The sequence below is a fragment of the Pungitius pungitius genome, chromosome 14 (assembly GCF_949316345.1).
Source record: "Pungitius pungitius chromosome 14, fPunPun2.1, whole genome shotgun sequence".
In the NCBI taxonomy this organism is placed as follows: domain Eukaryota; kingdom Metazoa; phylum Chordata; class Actinopteri; order Perciformes; family Gasterosteidae; genus Pungitius; species Pungitius pungitius.
In genome coordinates, this window is record NC_084913.1 from 4,462,616 (window position 1) to 4,487,620 (window position 25,005).

The 25,005-nt window shown below is 49.3% G+C and overlaps 3 protein-coding genes across 6 annotated transcripts; all 3 read left to right on the top strand.

The window, feature by feature from the left end:
* The first annotated feature begins 1,440 nt into the window (after window positions 1–1,440).
* On the top strand, window positions 1,441–15,372 carry cep170ba (centrosomal protein 170Ba). 3 transcript variants are annotated; one of them, XM_037486817.2, is made up of 18 exons: window positions 1,441–1,524; window positions 2,184–2,321; window positions 3,368–3,457; window positions 4,044–4,122; window positions 4,613–4,671; window positions 4,842–4,995; window positions 6,838–6,966; window positions 7,488–7,994; window positions 8,097–8,989; window positions 9,636–9,774; window positions 9,858–11,303; window positions 11,946–12,198; window positions 12,329–12,461; window positions 12,708–12,830; window positions 12,925–13,013; window positions 13,410–13,500; window positions 13,595–13,646; window positions 13,772–15,372. In XM_037486817.2, exons 2-18 carry the CDS (start codon window positions 2,217–2,219, stop codon window positions 13,975–13,977), a joined length of 4,548 nt encoding a protein of 1,515 aa, XP_037342714.2. In that variant the 5' UTR covers window positions 1,441–1,524; window positions 2,184–2,216; the 3' UTR covers window positions 13,978–15,372. The 3 variants fall into 3 exon arrangements, with proteins under 3 accessions (XP_037342714.2, XP_062413191.1, XP_037342713.2); XM_062557207.1 differs by having other exon boundaries at window positions 11,952–12,198; XM_037486816.2 differs by lacking the exon at window positions 1,441–1,524 and adding an exon at window positions 1,542–1,654.
* An 84-nt stretch (window positions 15,373–15,456) lies between these two features.
* LOC119227754 (5'-3' exonuclease PLD4) lies at window positions 15,457–18,134 on the top strand. 2 transcript variants are annotated; one of them, XM_062557208.1, is made up of 11 exons: window positions 15,457–15,592; window positions 15,686–15,791; window positions 15,879–16,039; window positions 16,134–16,317; window positions 16,433–16,553; window positions 16,636–16,763; window positions 16,846–17,046; window positions 17,181–17,320; window positions 17,412–17,577; window positions 17,700–17,796; window positions 17,903–18,134. In XM_062557208.1, exons 2-11 carry the CDS (start codon window positions 15,741–15,743, stop codon window positions 18,100–18,102), a joined length of 1,449 nt encoding a protein of 482 aa, XP_062413192.1. In that variant the 5' UTR covers window positions 15,457–15,592; window positions 15,686–15,740; the 3' UTR covers window positions 18,103–18,134. The 2 variants fall into 2 exon arrangements, with proteins under 2 accessions (XP_062413192.1, XP_037342717.1); XM_037486820.2 differs by having other exon boundaries at window positions 15,714–15,791.
* Window positions 18,135–18,975: 841 nt separating this feature from the next.
* srp14 (signal recognition particle 14) lies at window positions 18,976–24,614 on the top strand. Its single transcript, XM_062557218.1, has 6 exons — window positions 18,976–19,118; window positions 19,852–19,924; window positions 20,028–20,140; window positions 20,224–20,256; window positions 20,404–20,482; window positions 24,496–24,614. The coding sequence occupies exons 1-6, from the start codon at window positions 19,095–19,097 to the stop codon at window positions 24,597–24,599; spliced, it is 426 nt and encodes a 141-aa protein (XP_062413202.1). The 5' UTR covers window positions 18,976–19,094; the 3' UTR covers window positions 24,600–24,614.
* The last annotated feature ends 391 nt before the right edge of the window (window positions 24,615–25,005 follow it).

Sequence of the window (25,005 nt, forward strand, 5' to 3'; positions counted from 1 at the left end):
TCGCGTGGGACGAGGCTGGAGGAAGCCAGCTGTGTTTTTTAGGAAGTTGTGGACCGACGTGGACCATGAATAACATCCACTGTGTCTCTGATCTGTCCACATCTCCCAGTAGGCCCTGCCAGTGTAACAGTCATCCACACCACCCAGGACCCTGAGAGTCATTCATTCATTTGATTATTTAAACCTGTGCTTTTACTGCTTGTCAAGGCGTCTTGGGGAGGAAAACGCCCCCTTTTGCTGCTTCTTTGAGGAGGAAACTGGTGGCACGATTGGGTAAAAGACCGAGGTCACGGCCCTCGGAAACTGGTTCAACCTGCTGACAACAAGACCCTTTATGTTGACACTAAGCAGAGGAAGGGGGGGACACACCCAACTTAGGACAAGGCTTTTAATTTAGGCTTTTCCTCACAAAGACACTAACTGGAGGTCATAACTCTGCTCCTTTTCTACTCGCAATAAAAGAGCGATGTAAATGTGTGGGTTGAGATGCTGCAGGAAAGAAGAAGGTTTACACATGTGTGGCTTCAATGACATCCTGAATTTATTCTGGGACAATAAAGATAACATTCCGGCCGAGATCAGGGTGTTAAATTGGAACTAGAGCGCCATCTAGTGGGCAGTGGGCTTATCAATTTCCGTTGGATTAATATTCCGTATCTAGAAATACTCAACGAGATTTGGTCCAATTCTGATTGAAAGCAAATGATTATACAGACTTCGTATTGCTGATATATTTTAATTTAGAGTGTGATGTTCCAATGTAATGATTGTGTTTCATAAACTCTACAACAAACCAACATTATTTGAATCTCAAATGCACTCGATTAGCAGTTGCAATTTCAGTATGAGTCGTAGGACTTGACACGGTAATGCAATCATCTATTTTATTTTAAGCAGATATAGTTTCCTTTCTGTTGCCTCTATCGAGCCAGTTGACACACGCGATAAACAAAGTCCAATGAATGTGAGTGAAGGCGAAGATCGTCTATAAAGACGATGACCCACCAAATGGCCATCCATATAAGTATCAGTATGTGTGGTTAGATATTTCTAAAAATATAAATACAAAACAAACAAATAATCTTGATGTGGATTCCTCCCTTTTTCTTATTTTGTGACAAAGTTATTGCAGTTAGAACGTTTTTGCCATTTTGTAATTCATAATGTGTCATTGCTTCTCTTACCTGAGTGAAGGTCAAGTATAAAACATTATATTGCTTTCTCCACACCTAGAACAAAAATGTCCAAAACAAACAAAAATAGATACAAAATAAACCACATGTACAATAAAATATCGCGAACAATTGAATTACGCTAAACTACAAGGTTTAACTACTACGGGTTTTCCTGAATCGGTAAAAACCGACAGAGTGGGAGCTCCTCCCTCCTCGAACCGCTGAGCCTTTGACGGACTTGTCAACCTACGTCACCGGGAGAGGCGTTGGGAGGAGAGTTTCGCCTGATTGTCGCTCCCACAGGAGGAAGAGGGTTGTGCTCGAAAAATTACCTGTCCTGTCTTACCTGGTGCGCTGTATTTTTTTTTTTTGTTGGGGTGAGAGGGGGGGGGGGTGTACATCTCGGTAGTTGAGCCTCATTCGCTGTCGGACAATAAACACCGGCTTCACGTTGGAGTAAGAGGGAGAAGACGTTGAAGGTGACGTTACGCGGGATCGAATGATTGGAGAAAAAAAAAAACAACAACCCAGAAACGTCTCGTTTCGGTGGAGCCGGATGCTCGCTGACGTTAGCTAAACAACCTCACACCGGGTCACCTGGCGGTGTTTTAACGTAACGCGATACCAGTGCTGCCCTCGCGACGCGTCAAATACACGTAGTCCCATGTGTAAGTGAAATGCTAACTTATCCCTGTTACGTCTCTGGCAGTGACGTTTAATTCGCTGCTGTGACAGGAAGTAGACGCAGCCGCAGCACCTGTAGGTGTGAGCTGAAGAGCTAACGTTGCTTACGGGTATTTGTGAGTGGTGTGCACATGCTAAATATCCACGGTCACATCCCCGAGGCGCACCTTGTGCACACAGTGGTTATTTTAATTGAAATTTAAATACATCTAGTCCTAAATCCATTCACTGAATTGTTTGTCTGACTTGAAATGTTGTCATCTTTTTTTTGTTAAGTTTTCTGAACCATTGTTGTCGGTTGTCTCTACCTCTCTCTCTTCCCAGGATGCTAAGGCGGCCCTGACTGGTGGCACCAACATGAGTGTGACGTCATGGTTTCTGGTCAGCAGCTCTGGCACGCGCCACCGGTTGCCACGGGAGATGATCTTTGTTGGCCGGGATGACTGCGAGCTTATGCTGCAGGTGCGTGACCGGGTGTGTTTTGAAGAATGTAAAAGTGTGTGTGTGTGTGTGTCCCACTTTGACCGATGACTGATGCACTGGTCTGTCAAAACTAGACAACAATCTGTCCAAAACGAGTGACAGGACAGGATGCTTTGTGTGCGTGTGTATGTGTGTGTGTAACCCCCCCCCCCCCCCCCCCACGGTCTCCAAACAATGACTCAAAACGCAGTTCAAGCATTTTTGTTTTTACCCGCGCGTGCGTTTGTTATGAACACGACTTCTTTGTGGTTTTCTGTGAAATGCTCTCACTGCCATTTAGTCCTTAGCGAAAGAGGAATGTTTTCCCCTCGGACGCAGTTTGTTCTTTAATAAGTCGCCGCGTCGTGCCACCCACAGATGGGCGGGCGGATTGGAACATTTAGGCGTCGCCGGATCTCCAAAAAAAAAAAAAAAAACAACCTCAGCCTCAGCCTCTCCCAGTGTGAAGCGATGCAGACGTTTCTGTTGCTCGGCTTAAGTGCTCAGCACGGCTTCCTGCCTTCTTACACAGTTCGGCTTTCAGCTCCAAATAGTCTTTAAACTCCTAATCTTTTGTTCCTCTGTTCTAAAGCTCAATCCATTTAAAACAATTTTTTTGTTGTTGTTGTTTTTTAACAAATCAAAGTTTAGCGTCTGTGACACAAGGATCCTGTTTGGCGTGGCGGGGCACCCGGGGGCCTCCACCCCGTGTTGTTTTTTTTAGGTCTTCCACAGACACTGGTGTCAGATCAAAGACTGCGAAGTAGACCGCATTTAGCATTTTAGCATTTAGAGTCCAGCGACCGGCCTCCTCTCTGCGATAAGAGAGGCGTGGGGTCATCGAGAGGCCACGGATTGAACGGTCCTCGCACACGGGGGGGGGGGGGGCGGCACATCGCAACCACACAGGCGTTTTCTTGTTTTAATTGTTGTTGGGGTTTTTTTTTCATATGGAAAGTATTTGCTCTCTCGGTTCATGCACCGTCAAAACCTCCATCTCCTCCTCCAATCTCCAAACACCCCCCCCCCCCCTTTTTGCTTTGCAGTCTCGCAGCGTGGACAAGCAGCACGCGGTGATCAACTACGAGCAGCACACGGACGAGCACATGGTGAAGGACCTGGGCAGCTTGAACGGGGTGAGCGAGTCCACCTCCCGCGTCGGGGCTACCTGAGCACACAACGCCTCTCCTTTGTGTGAGATGAGGGGTGGGGGTGGGGGGGGGGTTTGGCAGAACTCTGGTTATCGAGAGACTGGAGTCTGTTGGCCGCCCCATTCTTTCCCTCTCACCAGCGCCTCTCTCTCTCTCTCTCTATTCCCCCCCCCCCCCTTTGCTGCTCTGTTGCCACTTCACCGCACCATTAGCCCGGTGAAATCCAGAGTTGAGCAGTGGGAGAAACCCTCCTTTGTTCTCTAGGCAGAGTTTCTCTTGGCGACCGCGACCCCAAACCAATCAGAGCAGAACAGCGCCAGGGCGTGTAACCCCGAAATCCGACATTCGCTATGTGTTCCACCGGGACAATTCTAACGAATCCGAGAGGGCCGTTGCATAACGACGTAATCTCATCGGTTTAACTTTCAGAGCACCTTTTTAGAGTACCTGGGAGCGGGCCACGAGGTGTTAGGAGGGTGTCACCTGTGAGGCAACACATTTACCTTCATTAGTGGCCAGTTGTTAAAGGTTGTTGAGCTTGTTTGTTTCCTACTTTCATTTGTTTTTGCAGACGTTTGTGAACGACCTAAGAATCCCCGACCAGACGTACATCACCCTCAAGCTCTCCGACGTCATTCGCTTCGGCTACGATATCCTTTCTAAATGCGTTGCTCGTGTTTGGTTTAACTTCGTTCGGTTTCGTTTGGTGCTGAAATGAACCAGCGGCCGGCAGCTGCGTCAGTTGCACATTCTTGAACAGATCTTTTTTTTTTTCTTCCATCGGCATGTTAATCTCCTGTGGTTTTCCAGTCAGGGGTTTTAGATCATGGTTGACTGTGAATAGAAACTATTCTGCACCCTTTGACCCCCGAGAACTGAAAAGATGTGAATGTTTAATCTTAGGTAAGATAACATTGGTGGGGGGGGGTCGAGCATAGAGACATATAGAAATGATTGTGACCATTGGGTCTAATGCGTTTTTGCACGTTTTTGAAAGCTTTTTAAAGTGTGAGCACGTTTGTACGGTTTAAACTAATTAACCATGCACTAGTAGTGGTAGTTTTGTACGTGTTTCTTGTGTATTCATGTATTATCCGATTGTTTGACAAAAATGTAGGTTTACTTTAACTCCTCCTGCACATGCTCATGTATATATCCTGGAGAGAAGTCAACACAAGGTCCCTGAGGAAGCTCTGAAAGTAAGTAGGACCAACGGTGCACATCGTGCTGATCGGCTTCCCCTGGATCCTCCTCCCTCCCTCTATTATTTTCATTTTCGCTCAACCTGTGGACTCTTTTTCTCCACTTTTTGCATAACCAATGAAACATCCAAAAGGATAAGTTTCCCCCCCCCTGTCTCTTCCTGCAGCATGAGAAGTACACCAGCCAGTGGCAGCTCAGTATTAAAGCCCTGCAGGCAAAGGTGAAGGAAAAGCAGCAGCTCCAAAGTGCCGAGAAGAGCAAAAACGGCCCCGTCGCCAAGCTGCTGCAGAAGGCCGAGCGAAAAGCCCAGTCGCTCACAGGTAAGTGGCTATCATCCACACATCACCCCCCCCCCCCCCTCACAGAAGTCTGACTTGTTTGTGTGGCAGCAGGGGGGGCTGTTCGCACTCGTCAGGGGGAGTTTTCGCTCCTCCGTGTGCGGCGCGACTTTGGCGGTAGATTACCCGATAAGACGGTTGTTGCGTCTTTCATTAAGCGCCCCCCCCCCCCCCCCCCCCGGTGTGAGATTAGGCTCCCGTGTGAGAGCCGAGAGGCCAAGGCCACAATCCTGCGCTTGCCGAACGGGTGGGGGGGGGTGTGTGTGTTTAGTACAGAGAGTTGAGGACAAGCGGTCTTATCTCTTACGGCCTGCCGAGAGGCGCGGCGCGGCGTGACTGCACAGTGACGCCTGTCGGACGTGTTTGGCGGGAGATTTAAAAAGTGAATCCGGTTCGTACAGTGAAGACGACGACGGCGGAACAGTCAAAGTTCTTTAAGTGCAACATTTTTTTTTTTACTCTTTCACAACTCTGAAACGTCCCCGTGAGCTGAGAGGGAGAACTTCTACTGGTGCTTTTATCAGCACGTGCCTCTTGTCCTGCAGAGTGCCACACGAATGAATCATTGAACTCAAGTTCAGGAAAATTTTGTCACCCCCCCCCGGTCGCTGTGACCCAATCCCCTAAAACCAGCATCATCGATCTCACTAAGTGTTGAGGATTTTATAGTGAGGGAGATTACTGCTCATCTTTGTTGACCTCATTCAAATCGATTCCTTTGGGCTGAATTTGTTTGACCGGCAAACCGGTTATATGTTGGTTCTTCTGGTTTTCTCTGTAGCAGATGTGCAGTGTGTCCGATCTTCCAGCTGTCCACAGGACTCCGTCGGGCCCACTTCACTCTGCCAGGAGTTTATTTAGGATTTACCAAATAGGGCACGAGATGGATAGTTCACATCCTGCCTGAGGCTTTACACGTCAGCGCTATATCATTTTAAAATGCACTAATCCTTTCTTTTATCCAGTTGCTTATGTAGTGACTTTCCCTGTTATCCAAAATCTCCTCCTCAGACGTGACTCACAAATCAGTTTGGTAGCGCTTAGTTTACTAGTTATAAACAAAATGCAACGTTGAATAGGATTTGGCTAAACCAATTTTGATTTAGTTGGTCTGCTTCCTAACAACATGCCCTTTATGTCCACTTGAGTTGTGACATTTTAGCGGAGAGGATCGGGGAAGGGGGAAAGGAATTGGTGACCTGCCCCCCCAGCTTCTCTCGTCGGTGTTGACGTCTCATTGTGTGGCTCCAAGGCAACAAGGCTCCAAGGCAACAAGGCAACAGTGCTGCAGCGGTGCAGCGCTTTGACTCTAATGCAGCGCGTTTGTTTGGCCGACAAGCGGCTTCTGGATTATCTGTTTATCTGATTAGTGGCTCGCGGGCTCACTGGGAAACCAGCAAGCGACACACTAGTTCCCTATACAACACCACCCCAACCCCCCCCACCCCCCCCCCCCTCCATTGTGTACAAAGGTTAATATGCCGACAGTGATGGGCAGTGTTTACATGAAGCCCGACTTCATCGTACAATATCTTGTAATATGTCGTTTTTTTTGTTTACATTGAAGATCAGGATTATCTTTTTCCCGATCTGTACAGGACGGATTGTGTTTTCGGTTTGTGCGATACAGCTTGCATCACAGTTGGACACTCGCTAAGCTGTGTGTCACAGGAACGTGGGAGACTTGTCAAAAGCCAAAAGGCTACAGATCCAAACTCCAGACACAACAGTGTCTGATCACGTGACCGTTGTCCCACTAATAAATACAAGAGGATGCTGTATGAACCACGTGCCTGTGTGTGTGTGTGTGTGTTTGTCTGTTAGCTGCCACCGATCCTCCGATATCCAAGCCCACTCCTCTCTACGGCCAACCCTCCTGGTGGGGGGAGGATGAGGACGCAGCCAAGAAAAAGAAGAACCTAGGTGGGAAATCGCCAGAAAAGGAGTCTCCAGGTCAGAGAATGAGTTTTATTTTATTTGACTGACGCGTCGGACATAAGTGTCACTTCTACTATACTTCCATTGGCTCTCACCCTATTTGATGCCCTTTGTGGGTGACTGGGGATGGATGGATGGATGGATGGTGTGAAGCCGCCGGCTGTGGACTATTAGCCAGGCCGTGCCGTGCCAGGCCAGGCCGGGCCAGGCCAGCGTGGGCATATCCTGTCAACCCCGTGATGGATTATGACCCTCTAAGCTTTCAGAGAGAGGGGGGGGGGGGGGGGGGGGTGGTGTTTGCCTCGTCGGGCTGAAACAGATTATTCCCACTCTGCTGGACTCTGAGCTGCTTGAGTGATATTTGGCACCGGAAAAAAAAAACCCATCCATGACATCATGGATTGCGATCTCTTTTCTGAGCCGTTACCAATGCAGTTTTAAGTTGTTTGGCCATTTTTGTGATGTATCAGAGGCAAATGTTGTAGTATTATTTAAAATGCTTTCTGTGTATCTGGGTGTCCTTTTATTTCTGACAGAGCCCGCTAAGGACGCGTCCAGGTATGAGGTCAACGGCTCGCTGTCCGTCAACGGCGGCCTGTCCGACAATCAAGTCACGTCCCTCTACTCCTACCGCCGGGAGCCCAGCTACTTCGAGATCCCCACCAAGGAATCCCAGCAGCGGCCCGCCAGGAAACCCGAGTCCCAGGTCCACGAGGTCCCCACAAAGGACACCGCGCGTCCCGCCGAGGCCCCGTCTCCCACCCCTCCGGCGGTCCAAAGCCACGCCTCCTTCACCATCGAGTTCGACGAGTGCACGCCAGGCAAAATGAAGATCAAGGACCACGTGACCAAGTTTTCCTTCCGCCAGCCGCCGAAGCCGCCTCCCGCGGAGCCCGTCGCCGCGCCCACCGAGGTGATGTCGGCGGAGAGCAAAGTTGCCGATTGGCTGGTCCACAGCGGCGCTAGCATGACGAGGAAGAGGACGCAAGGTGAAGACGCGTATAGCACAAACAGTGACCCGTCAGTCCTGAACATCCCAAAAAGTGAGGCGCTTAAACAATGTTACCATTGATCACATTGATTGCAATAATGTGTCGGCGCTTACACTCACTTGTTTTTTTTGTTTTTTTTTCCTCCATCACCAGAAAACCAGCACGAAGATGGCACTCACAGCGATTCGGAGGATCCTGCCATCAATGGAAGGGGTTTCCTCCAATCGGAACCCCGGTTCGGGTACCAGGTGACCCCCCAGCCCCTGAGAGCCTCCACCCCACCACCGCCGCCCCCACGCTCCGCCTCACCCGTCTCAGAGGAGCCGCTGTCCTACTCGCCGCTGGAACCCCAGTCCCTCCCCGGCCTGGCGAAGGCCGAGCCTCACCAGGCCTTCGTCATCGAATTCTTCGACGAGGACCTGCGAAAGAAGCGCTCGCAGTCTTTCACCGGCAACGCGTCCCCGCCGGAGCCTCCGGGCCCACGGCTCCAGCTGGAGAAAGCGAAGAAGGGCTCGGGCCCGACCGGGGAGGGGCGCCTCCCGCCGTCTGCGGGCTCCGGCGCCGCGCCGACCCAGCAGTACACGGTCCCCCTGAAGGGCCCCGCCCCCACGGGCTTCCAGAGAGCTGGCTCTCTGCGGCGGGAGAAGACGGAGGAGCGGGTCAGCACCGGCTTCTCCTCCCGCTCCTCCTCATCGGCGTCCGCGAGACCCTTCAGCAGCGTGGGCCGCAGGTCCAAACTCGCGCAGGAGTTTACGGCCGAGTTTCTCAGACGGACGAAGCCGTCGCCCCCGGCAGGCGGCGAGAAAACCGCCCCGTCCAGCCCCCCTCCGTCCAGCGCGCCCCACCGGCCGCAGACCTCCTCTCCCATCCACCGCCCCGTTCCCCTCAGGGCCCCCCTGATGCCGGCGCCGTCTCCGGCCGACGAGGTCCAGGGCCCCCATGCCAAGAATGAAGAGGAGGACAGTCTGAGCGACGCGGGGACCTACACCATTGAGGGCGAAGTTCAAGACAAAGAGCTGGAAGAGGCGCGCAGCCAGATTGACCAGGCAAGCGTCTTCTCCAATTTAACTAAACCTACGTTTTCGCTAATAGCGGCAACATGTCGCTTCAAGGACGTCTCCTTTGCGAACCACCCCCCCCCCCCAGGGACGTGCGTCTCGGGGTAGCGAGTCCCGCTTTCCTACGATGATCAACCTGCGCTGCTTTGTTCCTGACAGGTCTTTGGTGTTTTTGAGAGCCCAGAGCGAACCAGCCAGAGTGCAGCAGAGACACCCCCCCCCCCAGCGTTTAGGCCCGTTAATGTTGAGCGCAGGGAGCAGCATAGGCAGAGTAGCAGTGGGGAGCCGAGGCCGGCTCCAGGACAGGGACAGAGTCTGGTAAAGGTATCCCTTCCTGCTCGCAGTGTGATCAATATGTCTGGTCAGAAGATCATAATGTTTACGTGTGCAAATGGGCATTTGTAGCTGTCTCGATTTTGCCTTCTTGGCATTGCTTCTATTTTTTTTTTTGTCTCACTCACCTCGTCTTTACTCACAAGTTCTGGCTTCATACTTGTTTTATTTTTGTCTTTGTAACCGAATTTAAGGGGAAAATCCACGTTTTAGTATCACAGTTAACTTAGTTAACTAAGAGAATCGTGTAGTCTGAAAACTTCTATTTTGACTTGACTAAGTTGTATGTTTTCTCACACAGGTTCCTGCACCCGATGCCGTGTTACAGGAGGCTCCTAAGTGGATGTCTTGCTGGGCCAGCTTGGCAGACAGCTATGCAGAATCTGGCCCTTCATCCGGCCTCTTTGACGTTTCTTCCCAGGCGGAGCTGTCCGAAGGGGGTAAATAGCACCGGTGCACCTGGTGAATTTGAACAATATGAAAGTGTGTGGTTTAATATGCATTACAAACCGTTTCACTTCAGCACGAGGCGCAATCACCCGCCAGGCCGCGCTCAGCCGACACCACGACGTTCCGACGCCCAGCATTCACGTCCACTGCGACCCGAATTCAACGTTCGACGTGGGCGGCAGAAGCGCCGTAGCCCCCCCGTCTCCGGACAGCCTCCACAGGCTGTCGGTGCACGACGACGTGGAGCCGGACAGCCTGAGCGATGCCAGCAAGTCGGACGACGGCTCCGTCGTGGAGCAAAAGAGGAGGCCGCTGTCGGGCCGAGAAGTGAAGAGAAACCCGGACCGACTCCCAGCCAAGTCGACGGCGTTCTACATCGGGTCAGCGGGGGCCGAGCCACAACCTGACTTTGGGGGATCAGACCTCAGCACTGCGAAGACCTTCTCAACCTCCACTTTGACCAAACCTGGAAAAGTCAAGCCCAGTGCGTCCGCTCCGGTCCTGAGCCCAGAGTCCAAAGAAGGCGCTTTGGCCGTGTTAATCAGACAAGAGAGCTTCACCAAGGCGCGGCCCAGCAGCGCCGGACTGCCCCAAATCTCCAGCCTGCAGGCCCAGCGCGGCCTGGACCCCGACGCGTTCCAGGGAGCTGCTAACCAGGACACGCATTCTTACCTCAAGGAGACCGAGGACGTTCTGGCGGCCCTGGAGGCCAAACTCCAAGCGGGCCGATCGGGAACGACGCCGCCCCCAATGATGGACTCTCTTTCCACGGAGTCGGATGTGGACTCCTCCAGCACGGTCAGCCAACACAGCAGCAGGACCAGGCCCCCCGCGCTGCCCAAAAACCCCTCCGCCAGCGGCTTCCGCGGGGAGAGGTCGCCGGCCGGGGTCGCCGGCCAGGACCCGGGTCGCCGATCCAGCGCGTCGGAGAAGCGGCGCTCCCCGGCAGAGGAGGGCGACAGCAAGGCGCGGCCTGTCGGGCGAGCGGCCGGGCCGAGGCGGAGCGTCGGGAGGCGCGGCTCCGCCGACCTGAGCGACGACCCGCCGAGCTTGCCGTGCTCCGACCAGGAGTCGAGCAGCCGCCAACCCCGCAGGAGGAGCGCGGCGCCCGTCCAGAAGGAGGACGCCAAGACCTCCAGGGCGGCGCAGGCCCTGCATCGCGCCAGCAGCTTTTCGGCGCCGCGGCCCACCAGGGCGTCCACGCTCCGGCGCGCTCGCCTGGGAGAAGCCTCGGACGGCGAGGCCCCGGAGACGGAGAGGTCGTCGTCGCAGCAACCCCAGGAGACCAGGAAGCTCTCCAGGCTGGACTTGCTGGCGATGCCTCGTAAGCGCACAAACTCCTTCAACACGCCCAGCGACACCGAGGCCTCCTCCTCTTCCGCCGCCGCCGGCATCTCGGCCCGCAGGGGCTCCGTGTCGGGGCCGAAGCCCGGGGAAAGGCAGCAGAACGCCCCGCCGGGCAAGGCGGCGATCACGCGTGGCCGCTCGAGCAGCGCCAAATACGCCGGGAGCAGCTCAAGTGAGTATTGAAGCGGCGATGATTTCGCGCTCTGCTGAGCAACCGCACCGGTGAATTGGTTCGATACGATCACGCCTTTAGTTTGTGTGTTTTCGGGGAGATAACACGGGGCTTCTAGCACGCGTTTCACTGACATCAATGACACTAACATTGTATCTCTGCAGCGGTGAAACTAGTCTCCTGACCTCGAGTTCCACTTTTCCCGCCTATTTTGATAGCGGCGCACAGGTGGGAGGAGCAAACGCTCATCGGTGCCGCTTTTATATCAACTTTCACAGTTCCTGCCAAGTACAAAATGGTTGCTGTTCTTTGGAAATGTAGTACTCATTTCAGTTTTGTGAATTATTTTAAATGTGAAAAATGAAAGAACAAACCTAAGCCATCTTTCTGATTACAATTTAGCTGTAAAAATGAGCACTTCCAAAGCAGCTTTTTTTTTTTTGGTCTCTGGTTCTGGGGAGGATTTTGGTGACTAATAACATTCTTGGTTTTTTTTTTTCTTGGCTGTATTCTTTGATGGTATCTCTCTCTCTCTCTCTCTCTCTCTCTCTCTCTCTCTCTCTCTCTCTCTCTCTCTCTCTCTCTCTCCTTCTCCCCCGGCCTCTCTATCCTCATCCTCCGTTACTCAAACCGCTTCACGAGGCCAAGGCTCCAGGAGACGACACAAAGGCTCTGACTATACGTCTACCTCCGACGAGGAGTACGACTCAAACCAGAGCACCCCTAAACACAAGCGCTCCCAACCCTCCTCAGCTTCCCACAGCCCGCGGACCCCCGCGCGGCCCCAGCCGGTGGTCGCCCTGCGGCCGAAACCCCTCAGCAGACATTCTGAGGACGAGAACCACGAGGCAGACGCTCCACACGGTTGGTCCAACCACAGCTCTGAGATCGCACGGTGAGGAGAAGCATCAAAGGAAGAGGTCAAGGGTTTCCCCTTCTGCAGGATATTCTAAATACAGTACCGTTTTATTCCTGTTTTATTCCTGTCAGACGTGTCTCTAAAACGTGCGCCTTTTTGAGTCCAGGTTGAGCCAGGACCTGGCCAAAGACCTAGCTATCTTGGCCAGGGAGATCCACGACGTTGCGGGTGATGGCGATCCTCAGGGCCCCGGAGTGGAGAGCCGTGCGCCTCTCTCCACAGTGACCGCTCATGAACAGGTGCACGAAACAACAACAACAACAACAGATTACAGCTCACGCTCTGAGGCATCTAATCTAGTTCATAAAATCACAAACGGCTCTCCCGTTGAGAGGAAGTATCTCTCTCTGCTTTTATAGTTCCTTGTTCTACTTTGGCTATGCACATCTGGTGCAGTTGTGCCACATGAGATTCAAAAGGTCATCTTCATCACCAGGTTTGTCATACGGTGTGTTTTTACTGTAACACTTGATTTCTGTTTGCAGCTGGTTCCTCACATTCCCGAGGCCGGCTTGAAATACCAGAGGGAACCTCCGGGATCTTCAAGGAAACCCGAAGAAAGTGACCAGGAGCACACCAGCAGGCCGCGAGCTCAGAGCGGAGATCAGGTCTCGTAGAAATGCTGCGTCGACCACATGTCTTCAAAGACCTCTGATAGCCAACACTGGGAAATCATTAAAGGGTGTTTCTGTCTTTCCCCAGGTCCTCGTGGACGGTCTGATGCTGAGTTCAGTGTCGCAGATCACCGCGACCATCCGAGAAAACACGGAGCAACTTGCTGATAAAATGAAGTGAGATGTGGTTCGGACATCCTTTGTTCCCGTGATTAGTCTGCGCTTGATGGGAAACTATTGATCCCGTCTGATAGCCGGGCGCAACTGAGCCAGTGATCTTATTAAACTTGAGTTACTTAAGGAGTCAGCACTGACGACCACTGGGCCCTGAGATGTAATCTGAACAGATTAGATGCAGATAAAACAGTGTCTCCATTGTGAGACCCTCATTTAATCCCCCAAAAACCCTCAAGAAGAATCCCCTGGAATTAATTAGATCTCATTTCTGCTCAGGCCCCACAATCGTAATCCACAGTACAGTTTTCCAGACAATAAATTAAAAAAAAAAGTTTAGAAGAGGAACAATAAGAAGCATCATTGTTAACCAGTGCGTGGGGGGCCTTTTGCACGCAGGGTTCTGTTCAGGGACCGGATGGATGTCTGGGAAGAAACCGAAGCAAAGGTTAACTCTGACGACGTTCCTGTCAGCGATTCCTCCAGCAAGGTCGGTGACTTGTGTTTCTCAACATTTAAGTTTTGAATTAAGAAATGCTGGTTCGTTGTTTTCGAGATGATAAGTTTGACGTCCGCGTTTTCAGGAAATCGCATCAATCCTGAAAGAGCTCGTGAAGGTTCAACGACGACTCGAGGGTGAGTCGTCTGTTCCCCTTTTTTTTTTTTTTTTTTTTTTTTTACATAAACAATGCAACACGTGTCGTGAAGCCAACGAATCACCCTTAACCCCCCCCCCCCCTTTTGACCTCGTTCCTCTGCAGTCTTTAACACCGTCATGGCGCCCAGTTCGCAGCCCGACAGCTCCAGGGCCTCGTCCGGGGTCCGGCCCTCCAGACCCCCCCCCGCCTCACGGGACTGGAGAACCATCCACTCGGTCTCCAAGCGCGGCGGCGGGCCGAGGCCCAGCGAGGCCGTCCGGAGGGCGGCCGTGACCCCCGCCGACCAGAGGGCGGGGTATTTGGTCTGAGACGTGACACGGAGGCGGCGCTGAGTCGCTCTGTGGCGCAGGCACAGGTGTCAGACGCAATGAAACTGAGCGTGGGGGGGGGGAGGGGGGGAGGAAATGAAACTAAGCAGATCGGTCGTCTACCGCACATCCAAAACACGCACTACTGCACTATGGGGGGGGGGGGGGGGGCTCTACTCGGTTCTCTGCGTTGGAGGTGGAGCTCTGTGCGTTTGCCAATGATACGAGCGGCAGTGGTGGTTTTGGGAGCTCATTGCATTTACTGTTTATTTGAAAAGCAGCCCGGGAATAATCATCTCAGGGAAATCTATTAATTTATACGGTGTCTATGTTTTGGTATGTTGATTTGTTTTGGGTTGAAAGACCTTCTGTTTGTGTACTTGTATACCTCGGTGAACCCATTACTTTCTTTTTTTTTTGTTTCTATGTTTTTGCCACTTTTCCTCTTTGTGGACATTGTGGTTGATTGCAGAATGTAAAATATATTTATTGGGGGTCTTTTGTGAGACCCTGAATCCGAGGCAACATGACTTTGGGAGGGTCGGTAGACCAATGAATGCTGCGTTACACAGTCGCTATCGACCCGTTTAGAGAGTATTTATCCTGCGAACATTTCCCATTGTGTCGCCTCTGTATTTTGTCCAGCTGGAGATGAAAACCCTCCCTGGAATGTGCGATCTGGCCGTTCTTAGGGACTCGGCTTAGTCACCTGGCAACCACAAAAACCCAAAGCGGCTGTAAAACAGGAGATCTCAGGCTCCTCTACCTTCTGAAAAGTGGGTTCCTATGTGTCAAAGCCTTGAAACCATTTGGCCAAAGACGGCCGTGAACCAACTGAGCGGAACGAGTCGTCCTCGGAGCGCCGGGGTCACGTCCCTGGTGCCTCTGGAGTGACACCCGGTAGGCCCGGGGTCGACCTCGCGAGGCTGTAAATCGTGACGTTCTGTTCTACGTAGAAAATGACGTCTCGGTCTTGTCTTTTGCACTTTATGTAGCACGGACTCGACTTGATGAAAGTTTGTCCTCTTTCTGCAAACGATTGTAAACGTTTGACGTTGAGCTTGCAGAACGAAGCGACCCAGTTCAGCGGCGGGTCGCCGTTTCCCCACTTTTCCTTTTCCAGATCGTACATTGATTGTAATTGTGACCGTTTGTGACGTTCCTCTAAGTGCCACAGAGCCGTGTGGGACCGTGGTTGTTTACAAACTCTAAATCGAATGTGTGTCCCATTGACGCATCTTTCCCAAGGTGTTGCTGCTATTCTTCTGTGGGTTCGTATCCCGACAGTCAAACCACCGCAGGTTCGAGAGCTGAAATGTAATTCTCTAGTTTGTCAAATTTGTGGTGTAATAACTGTTTTGTTTTTTTTTCAAATAAATTTGATTAGTAAAGATATATTTTTGTGATTTGCTTTTGTTCACTCGCCACACTTTGGTGAAGTCTCAAAACTTGAAATGAAAGTAAAAAGAGGAACTGCGCTGTGATCAAATCGGTATCCGATGCGTCTCTTCAGCTCAGTTCGGAGGAGGAGAGGAAGCACGTTTTGTTGTGAGCTGCCTCTGCTTTGTGTCCGTTGCTTTTGCTTTCAATACCTAGGAAACCAAACTTCGGAGATGTAAGTACTTTAAACTCTTAACTTTTTTTTTCTTCTTTTTTTTTAAATGGAGTGGTTGGAATTGTCGTGCGTTTATTTCTTTTTTTTTTTAAGACAAAAATTTCCTGCTTTTGGAAACTAGTGTGCGAGGACCAATTGAAAGGACAAAATGAGCTCCACTTACAGCAGTCTTCATGACAGTTACGCTTCAAACAAAATGGTAAGACTCCATCAAACATCTCCCTGCTTTATTCCCTGTGGTTCTGTCACGACAACTACATGGTTTCTCCGTCACTTTACATGCTAGAGGTCGACCAGCTGCGTGACGTTAGTCGTGGTTTTGGGCTGTCTGACCGTGCTCGGGACCCTGTTGGCCATCGCTGTGTTGGAAAGGCCGCCGGACCCCGAGGACCACGAGGCGCTTCCTGAGGAAGCTGCAGGGAGCAGTTTCCACACGGACCAGTGCAGGTAAAAATCCCTCTGAAGGCGGAGCAGATCTTCACCTTCACCTGGGCCGTGTATGATTCTGAAATCTGCAAAAAGTCTTTATTGATCTCTTTAGCATGGCGCTGGTGGAGAGCATCCCTCAGCAAGTCAGCTACGAAGCCAACGAAACCATCGGGATCCCCCTGGAGAAGGTCTGGAAGGATCTTCTCTCCATGGCCAGGGACCATGTGCAAGTGGCCTCCTTCTACTGGACTTTAACAGGGGAAGACATCAACGTTAATTCCTCCTCCGACACACTTGTGGGTTATTAGTTAAAGTGGAAATGACAATGAAGATGGGGGTGGGGGGGGGGTAAATTCTCATGTTTTTCATTGCGAAAGTCCTTTTTTGACACTGCGAGTCTGTCCTCTGCAGGGAAGGGACATCCTGAAAGAACTCGCGGAACTGCCCTCCAGGAACGTATCCGTCCGCGTGGTGACCAGCGTTCCGTCCGTCCGGACAAACTCCACCGATCTAAACATCTTGAAGGGCAAAGGTTTGGAAGCGTCTCCCGTTCTCTGCGTTTTGTTTCTGCGTTTGTGACGCACCGTTGGCATCGACTTCCCTTTAAACCGCAGGGGTTCAGGTGAGGACGGTGAACTTCGGACGCTTGACAAGGGGAGTCCTCCACAGCAAGTTCTGGATCGTCGACGGGAGACACGTGTTCATTGGAAGTGCCAACATGGACTGGAGGGCTCTCACGCAGGTAACGCCTCAAATCTGTAGTTGACGAGTGCTTATTTTACACCTTAAACGACCTCCCAATGATTTCACAATGCGCATTTAAGGTGAAGGAGCTGGGAGTCGTCGTCTACAACTGCTCCAGTCTGGCCAAGGACCTCCACAAGATCTTCCAGTCCTACTGGGTAATGGGACAATCCCACAGCTCCCTGCCACAGCCCTGGCCGGCCCGGTATGACACGGCCATCAACCAACATCGCCCCCTGGTGGTGAGAAGTGGTAATGTCTCCAGCAGCGTGTACCTCACAGTGAGTTCCTTTTTACAGTCTCTATTCAAACAGACGTGAGCGTACAATGTGTGTATTTGATGTTATCAAACCGCTCCGATGGACGTCGGCCTGTATGTTTTTGTGGTTACTGAACGCGTACGTTTCCCCTCCAGGCGTCTCCAGCCTCGTTCTGTCCCGTGTCGAGGACTCAGGACCTGGAGGCTATTCTCTCCATCATCTCGGAGGCGCAGCGCTACGTCGACGTAGCCGTCATGGAGTACTTCCCCACCACGCGCTTTGAGAAGCCCCGGAGGTGTCGCTCACGGAGAGGACATTCAGCTTCCGTCAAACTTGCAGCCTGTTTAGCTTTTGTTTCCTCACACTTCCTCTTTTCGTCAAAACAGATTCTGGCCTTTCATCGACGATGCCATCCGGGCCGCGGCATTCGAGAGGAGGGTTAAGATCCGGATGCTGATCAGCTGTGGGCGGGACTCCGATCCTGCCATGCTGCCCTTCCTGAGGTCTCTAGCCTTAATGGACAGCCCTCACCAGAATATCAGCATCCAAATAGTGAGACACGACATGAAATAAATAAATAAATAAATGGATGCATCTGTTGGGGGGAAATGCTGATCTCTGCCTGTGGATTTACTTCTTTATTGTTTTTGTTTTGCATCCCGTTCACTGTGCAGAAACTGTACATTGTGCCTGTGGGAAACCAGTCTGATATTCCCTTCTCCAGAGTGAACCACAACAAGTACATGGTGACGGATAAAGTAGCCTACATTGGTGAGTCACGGACTGTCTTCTGGATCGTCATTCCCAGCCATTCAGTCGGTTTGTGGCCTGTCGGTCAGTTAATAATTAACCAGATAATATGGTGCTGTCCTTTTAGGTACCTCCAATTGGTCAGGAGACTACTTTCTGACCACAGCTGGAGTGGGTCTGGTGATTTCCCAGCATGCTCCTCACCCTGAACGGAAGACCAAGGCCTTGCAGGGTCAGCTCAGGGAAGTCTTTGACAGGGACTGGTACTCTCAGTTTTCTGTGGCCCTTGCTGAGCCGGGGCGCCACCACCCCGATTGTGCACTATAAAGATGACAGAAGCATCTTTATAAAAGCATTATGTAAGAAATGAAAATGATATTCTTTAAAGTCATAAATCATTGACATCAGTGTTTTTAAGTACCTTATGGAATGTCATAGTATGTACTGCACTTTTACTTAGACATAAGGTTTATTGAGTTATCATTTATTTGGATTGTTTTTAGTCTTTAGCTGATTGTTGAATTTTAATTATATATATATATAGTTAATATAACTAAATTGCCCTCATGCAGATCAACAATGACTAGATTCATGAGTCATAATATTGTCAATTCATGTTTCTTACAGCAAAGCTCTTTTTGTTTAACTTTTTATTGCAAATGTTCTAATCTTTTGGAATTACTGTGTGCATAAACATATCGGTTTCAACTAAACTCAGATTAAATATAAACTCTTTGTCAAGCGTCTTTTATAAAGTTTCTTTCCATTTAATTCTGTAACAATCCTGATGCGGCTGAGTGTCTATTTAATAAAAGTCATACAAATGTATTGGTTTACTGTTTTTGTCACTTTTAGGATTTGTATGAATATATCATAAAATCGTATTATTTTGCACAAAAAGTTCTTACGTTGTTTTTGTTTCGTCAATGTTCAAACATGAATACAACCCAACCATGAGATCCACCTAAAAATGTCTAAACTTGTGCATGAAAATCCCCTTTGGCAAATATGCTGAACTATAAGGGTGACCGCAACAAGTAAAGTATAAATTCCTGTCTTTCATCCTGTCAGACTTTTTGAAATCGGTTTCTTAAAGAGACTGTAACATTCAGAGCTATCTGTTTTCGTATGACCGAGGCGATCTTCTCGTGTAATTCACCTTCCTGGCCGCGGGTGGCGCTGTCACTCAAGCCCTGTTTCCGCTCTGGAGGGGGCAGGGCGGGGCTCCGGCTCGTGCGGTACGTAGTACGTGTGCTTTACAGTCTTCACGGCAGCTAGCTTGCGACCAGTAAACCAACGCAAAAGCTGGAGTTAGAATCATGGTGCTGCTCGAAAATGACTCGGTAAGATTTAGAGCATGTTTTTAATTGTTGGATCCGTCGACTTTATTGGCAGAAAACTATAAATTGACCCCGTCTGCACCAGGTTACCTGTCTAGTTAACCGCCGGCCACAACGTTAGTCAAGCTAATGTTGCTAAGTGACCAAACTTACCCATTAGCCAGGATGCTAACACTTGATTGAAGCTAACATTTGGTTTCGTGTCAAACTTTCAACTGGCACATGTAACTTAGTTATTGCACTTTCCAGAATTTTTGAGGCCGCGCTCACGCTTTGGAAACGTAAATCTTTGTTTAAGGTGTTAATTATTTCATAAACAGGCACCAATCTAAGCAAACCTGTAACGTAAATTAGCATTCTGTGACGTATTTATTTCACGACAGCTAACGCAGAGTTAGCGTTACCTTAAGCAGACTCAAATAATGTCAAGTTATTTCAATGACAATGTTATCTTCCAGTTCCTTTTTACTACCGGCAATGTTCCTCACCTAACCGACCATGGACCTTTGGTGGCAGGGATTTTAAAGATCTAAAAGTTATGAATTCTAATAGAGGTTGACATTCTTTACACGGATTATTAAGGATAGGCTTAAATTGAAAGTACTCTTGAGTATGTGGCAATGAAAATGAAACGCGATCACAACCGTCCAAAACTACCTCAAAGTTGATTTTAGATACATATTTAATGGCTCTTATTCCTATGTTGATTATTGGCCCTTTTTGTTCCATTGTCCAGTTTCTCACAGAACTCACACGGCTGTTCCAGAAGTGCAGAACATCTGGCAGTGTTGTCATCACGTTAAAGAAGTGTAAGCTCCCGTCTCCCGTCTCATTGGAGTTGAACCTGTATGATAATGCTCCAGGTTCCCCCCCTCGCTTCATCTGAGCCGTGTTTCTGGTTGTGATTCACAGACGACGGGAGGACGAAGCCAACGCCCCGAAAGGGCCACGCCGAGTCGTTTGAACCAGTAGACAACAAATGCCTCGTCAGGGCATCGGATGGAAAGAAGAAAATTAGCACAGTGGTAAGCTTTCTCTCTGTGTCTGCAGTGTGTTTCTGTCAGATCAAGTGGTTAATGCTGACTTTTCATTTATTTCTGTTTTCCAGGTTACCACCAAAGAAGTGATCAAGTTTCAAATGGTGAGTCAAGCTGATTATGTGTCTTTTAATTTCAGTGGTATTTTGAAGCTATTACCTTTGGTCATAGCTCATCTATCTTGGTAGTAGTCAAGTCTCTGAAAATGGAGCTGGGTGAACTGATATATAAACTTAAACACCTCTTTGCAGGCATACTCCAATCTCCTCAGAGCTCACATGGATGGACTTAAGAAGAAAGATAAGAAAAGCAAAAGCCAGAAAACCAAAGCCACCCAATGAGAGACGGACTCTGTGACATAACAATGGGTACCTAAACGGGCCTGTACGATCCTGCGGAACAGCATGGGCTTACCCTTGGTGAGTCGCCGCGCCCCCCGCTTTGGACCGATTCACCCGAGGCCTCGGAGTCGCTGTTCATCCACCCTGGGACTGCTTTGATATTGTGCCATTGTTTGCATGGTGACGTCTCATCCCTGGCATTTCGGTGCCATTGGAAGTCTGGAACGTGAACCTTGAGGATTTCTCGAAACTCGTTCGGGTCAACATTACTGAATCCCCACCATTTCTTCTTTAGAACCAGGTCATCAACAGCTGTGTCACCTCTGGAGGCAAATCCATTGAGCCCGATGATTACCTGCCTTTAATCCTATTTAAGTGTTAGGGTCCATATTTATGTTATATGTACAGCTCATCTGTGACCTCAGAGGCTGTTTCATTTTGATCTCTTACCTTCAGAAGAATTCATGGAAGTTTTGTATTTTTTTTTTTTAATTGTTTATTAATTGAATAAGAAATTCATTTGCTACCAAGTTGCTTTAAACGGAACTAAATCACAGGATATTTCATGCATTTTGTATTAGACTAGATATTATTCAATCGTTTTATTTTACTTCCTAAAGCACAATGAATATTTTTGCTCTAAATAATTACCATACTAAACTAAAACAGTCCATCTTAAATTGTTGAACCAAAACAAGATATGTAGTTTTAGGTTAATGTGGCTAATTTAAATATGAATTTGATTTCTGAACGAGGACATGGGTTAAATGCAGATTTTATTGAAAGGCATTTTTAAGTCATGAATACTTAAGTTTTTTCTGTTCTAATAACATCATTTTTGTTAATCACAATTGCAAAGCAGGTTTAACTAGAGCTGGTATGAGCTGTCGGCCATTTGAATCATGATCCCAGGTCCTGACCTCATGGAAGAGGACTGCTGCAGAAATAAAGTGCTCTGTTGAAAGTCACAGCAATGTTGTTTCTGTCCATTTGAAATAAGTGGCAAACAATGACTGTTAGAAAAGGAGACAATAAATACACTATATACATTAAGCCATTTCTATTTTAGGGTTAAAAAAAAACAGTCCGACTTGTGGTTGAAAGAAGCAGCACCTCCTCACAGCGCTGTGTCCTTCTTGTCGGGTCTTTCCTTCGGGGTGGGGGCCAACTGGCGCCGTCTGTTGCTCTCCGCCTGGTACCCGCGCTGCATGAGGCCCGTCACGAACTGAAACAAGGTCTGGATCACACAAGAGGCACATCGGACCGAGTCACGCTCTCCACCCCCCATGGGTGCAGGATGTTAGTGTAACATATGTGTGAACCTTTAGAAATACCAGCTACCAGTAGACTGAATTAGGGTGAAGCGGTGCTATTAAATGAATGGATTTGCAGGAAATGTGTAGCTCGGTTATGGGAACAAATTCATCTTTCTTGCTAAAAGATGTTTAGTGCCAAATATGAACCTTTCAATTAACCAGTAACAAAAGATCAGATGAGGCCAACAAGCTCTTTATTGGAATTACATTGAGCATGTACTACTATATTAGTGTATGTGTGTATATATGTATATGTATATATACACGTATATATGTGTATATATATATATATATGTATATACACGTATATATATATATGTTAACATATATATATATAAGGCTTGAAATATCTCACTTTGCGCCTATATAATATATTTGTTTTACCTTTAAAGTTGAATTACTGAAAGTAATGAGCTTTTGCACGATATTCAAATTGTTCGAGTTTCACCTGTATATGACTTGATTTACACATATTGTGCTATATGTTTGTTTTTTATAAGTAATCTTATAATGAACCAGACATGAAGATACTTTAATTCCACCACAACCCGGCCGCAGAGAGCCTTCATTCAAGCAGGGTGTCCATTTCTTCTCTTGAATAACGTTTTAAGAACTGTGACGTGCAGGATGTGTGCCTGTAAGGGTCTCTTAATCCCCCCCACACACACACACACACACACACACACACACACACACACAGGTCACCTTCCACGCCTCCTCCAGCTCAGCCGTCCACCTCTCCTTCAGGATGGGCTGCACGGCCCCGATGAATTCTGCCCCGACGTACTGCAGAAACACGCTGCATCCGTTAGTGTTGTTGTTGTTGTTGTTGTTGTTAAAAAAGATGCTTTGGCAGTCACTCAGCTCCTCTTACGCTGTAGTACTCGGGCGGGGCGTTGTAGTGGAAATGTCCTTTTCCCAACTCCACGGCCAGGGCCTCCAGTCTCTCCAGCTGGTCAAGTCTCGCCACGCTTTTCTCAATAAACGACATGACCCTGAAAGAGATGGTGGGGGGGGGGGGGGGGGTGTAGACGCCTAATTAATCGTGAATTAGCCGTGGACGACGCCACTGGCCCGTCAGTGTTAAAAGACGCCGTGGAGACATTAGGTGTGTGAAATCCTTTTCGTGGCTCTGAGGATTTGAAACCAGTAGAAGCTGAATCTTTAGACGCGGGTGGGGAGGGTTTCCGGGGACATCCAGATGTTCCCCGCTGTGCTCCACTGACCTGAGGCCGTGCGCTCTGAGCTCCCTGCTGCTCCGCAGCCTCTCCAGGTCCCGCACGTCTCGGAACAGGAAGAACACGTCCTTGCATTCGGGGTGGGTCTCGAACAACCTGTTGCCAAGACAACGTCGCATCAGTCTGGGCACACCTCCCTCTGGGTTTCCCAACAAGAGAGTCACACAGCTGCGACGCTCTATCGTTGAGAATTTTCAGTTTTCAGGAGCATTTGGAGGCTTCTAACTCATTTTTTTTTTTTTTTACAGCTGCATTCAGTAACAGGTGGATCCCTTGATTCGTCCCCTCTTTTCCACCCGGAGGTGTGATGAGCCACGTCACATCTCGAGAGTTTTGCTTTTTTATTTTTTGGATCATTTTGGCTGCACTTGTGCAGGTCAGCTTATACTATTTTCTATTTTTAAGCTCTCTCTGCTGGTGAGAGGGAAACAAACCAAACGTCCTCATGAATAAATGCATTGGATGTCTGAAACATTTGCCCACATCTGTAGACTGATGAATGGATGAATGGAGGTGCACAACACGAGGAGCTCTGCGCCCTTTGAGGAGCATCTCACTGTTTTTTTAGCAGTTCAGACCATGGAAATGGTCTGGTCCGATTGGTGCATTAAATGAGAAATATTGTGTAAATTTATTAAGAATTAATTCTTGATTGAATGCCATTAGGCCACAATGTTTCTCCACCAGCTTCACAAACTCCTTACCCGGCATTGACCCATCCTTCACGGCGCACTAACACCCCCCCCCCCCCCCACCCCCCACCGTGAGCCGCCCACACGGAGACCATGTGACAACAGGTGACCTCGCCCCACTGGCGGCCTATGCATTTCGAGGCCGACACTCTCTTGAACCGTTGAGGTCACCCAGGGGGTCAGGGTGCGTGGATCGGGCTTCTTGCCGTGTGGCCAGTAGTCTCTTTACTGTAATGGCTGCAGCATGCCCGCCCCCCCCCCCCCCCCCGCTCCCATCTCTTTTACCACAGCACACATTAATTTGTTGTATCGTCGCGGATGTTTCCAATTCTAATGGATGAAATGCATCCCTTAATTGTCGGCCCGCGGCTGTGTATCATTACGTAACGTTGTTAAAATGATATGAAGTGATAAGCAGGGAGCTTGATGTGCACTTTCTGTCTCCGATATGAAAAGGTCAGACATCGTGTCGGGACTAAAAACCTGCAACATCCACAATATTTACGTTCATCAATGTAAAAATCACCAATTTGACTTGATGCTGTAACTTTTAACAACCCTGATCCTATTCACCCTTCTAATTAGTTATTTTGAGCCATTGATATGCAAACATCGCTGCACAAGTACAGAAGAGGCTTGAGCGTTTTTACCTGACGAACATAATAATCCCGACTTTGGCAATATCGTCCCGGATAACTTTCCATGAGTCCTTGATCATCTGAATCTGCTGCTCGCTGGGACAAGAAGAAGCAGCTTCAGCATCAGCAGCAGCAGCAGCAGCAGCATCTTCAGTAGTGACCTCGCCAAACTCCGCTTTGGCTGCCAGACCTGATATTGCGCAACCCATTCTTAATAAATAAAAAAATATCAATAAATATACACTATTGTATATATGCACCAGTCCAGGAAGAAAGGAACCAAACAAAAAAAACAATGGATAATTTATTTTAGGACAGGTTTCAGGTCGCTGGCTTCTGCTTCTCCAAATGCGTCCCGCGCCGAACGGTCGGTGTATCGGACCTGTGCGAAGTGAGCAAAGACACGCACAGGCGCGCACGCACACGCACACGCACACCAACCCCCTCGGCGGTCCAAAATAAAACACCTCGCTGATGAGAACAGATCACATAGAATGCTGAGGTAGTCTTGCGCTTTTATGTTGAAGGATGGCCCCGTTGACTTCCGGTTTTAATCGATCTATTTACGGCTGGCTTGACGCAGCTTTCGACGCAGGGAGGATTCCGTTGTGAGCGCGCCTCACGCTTT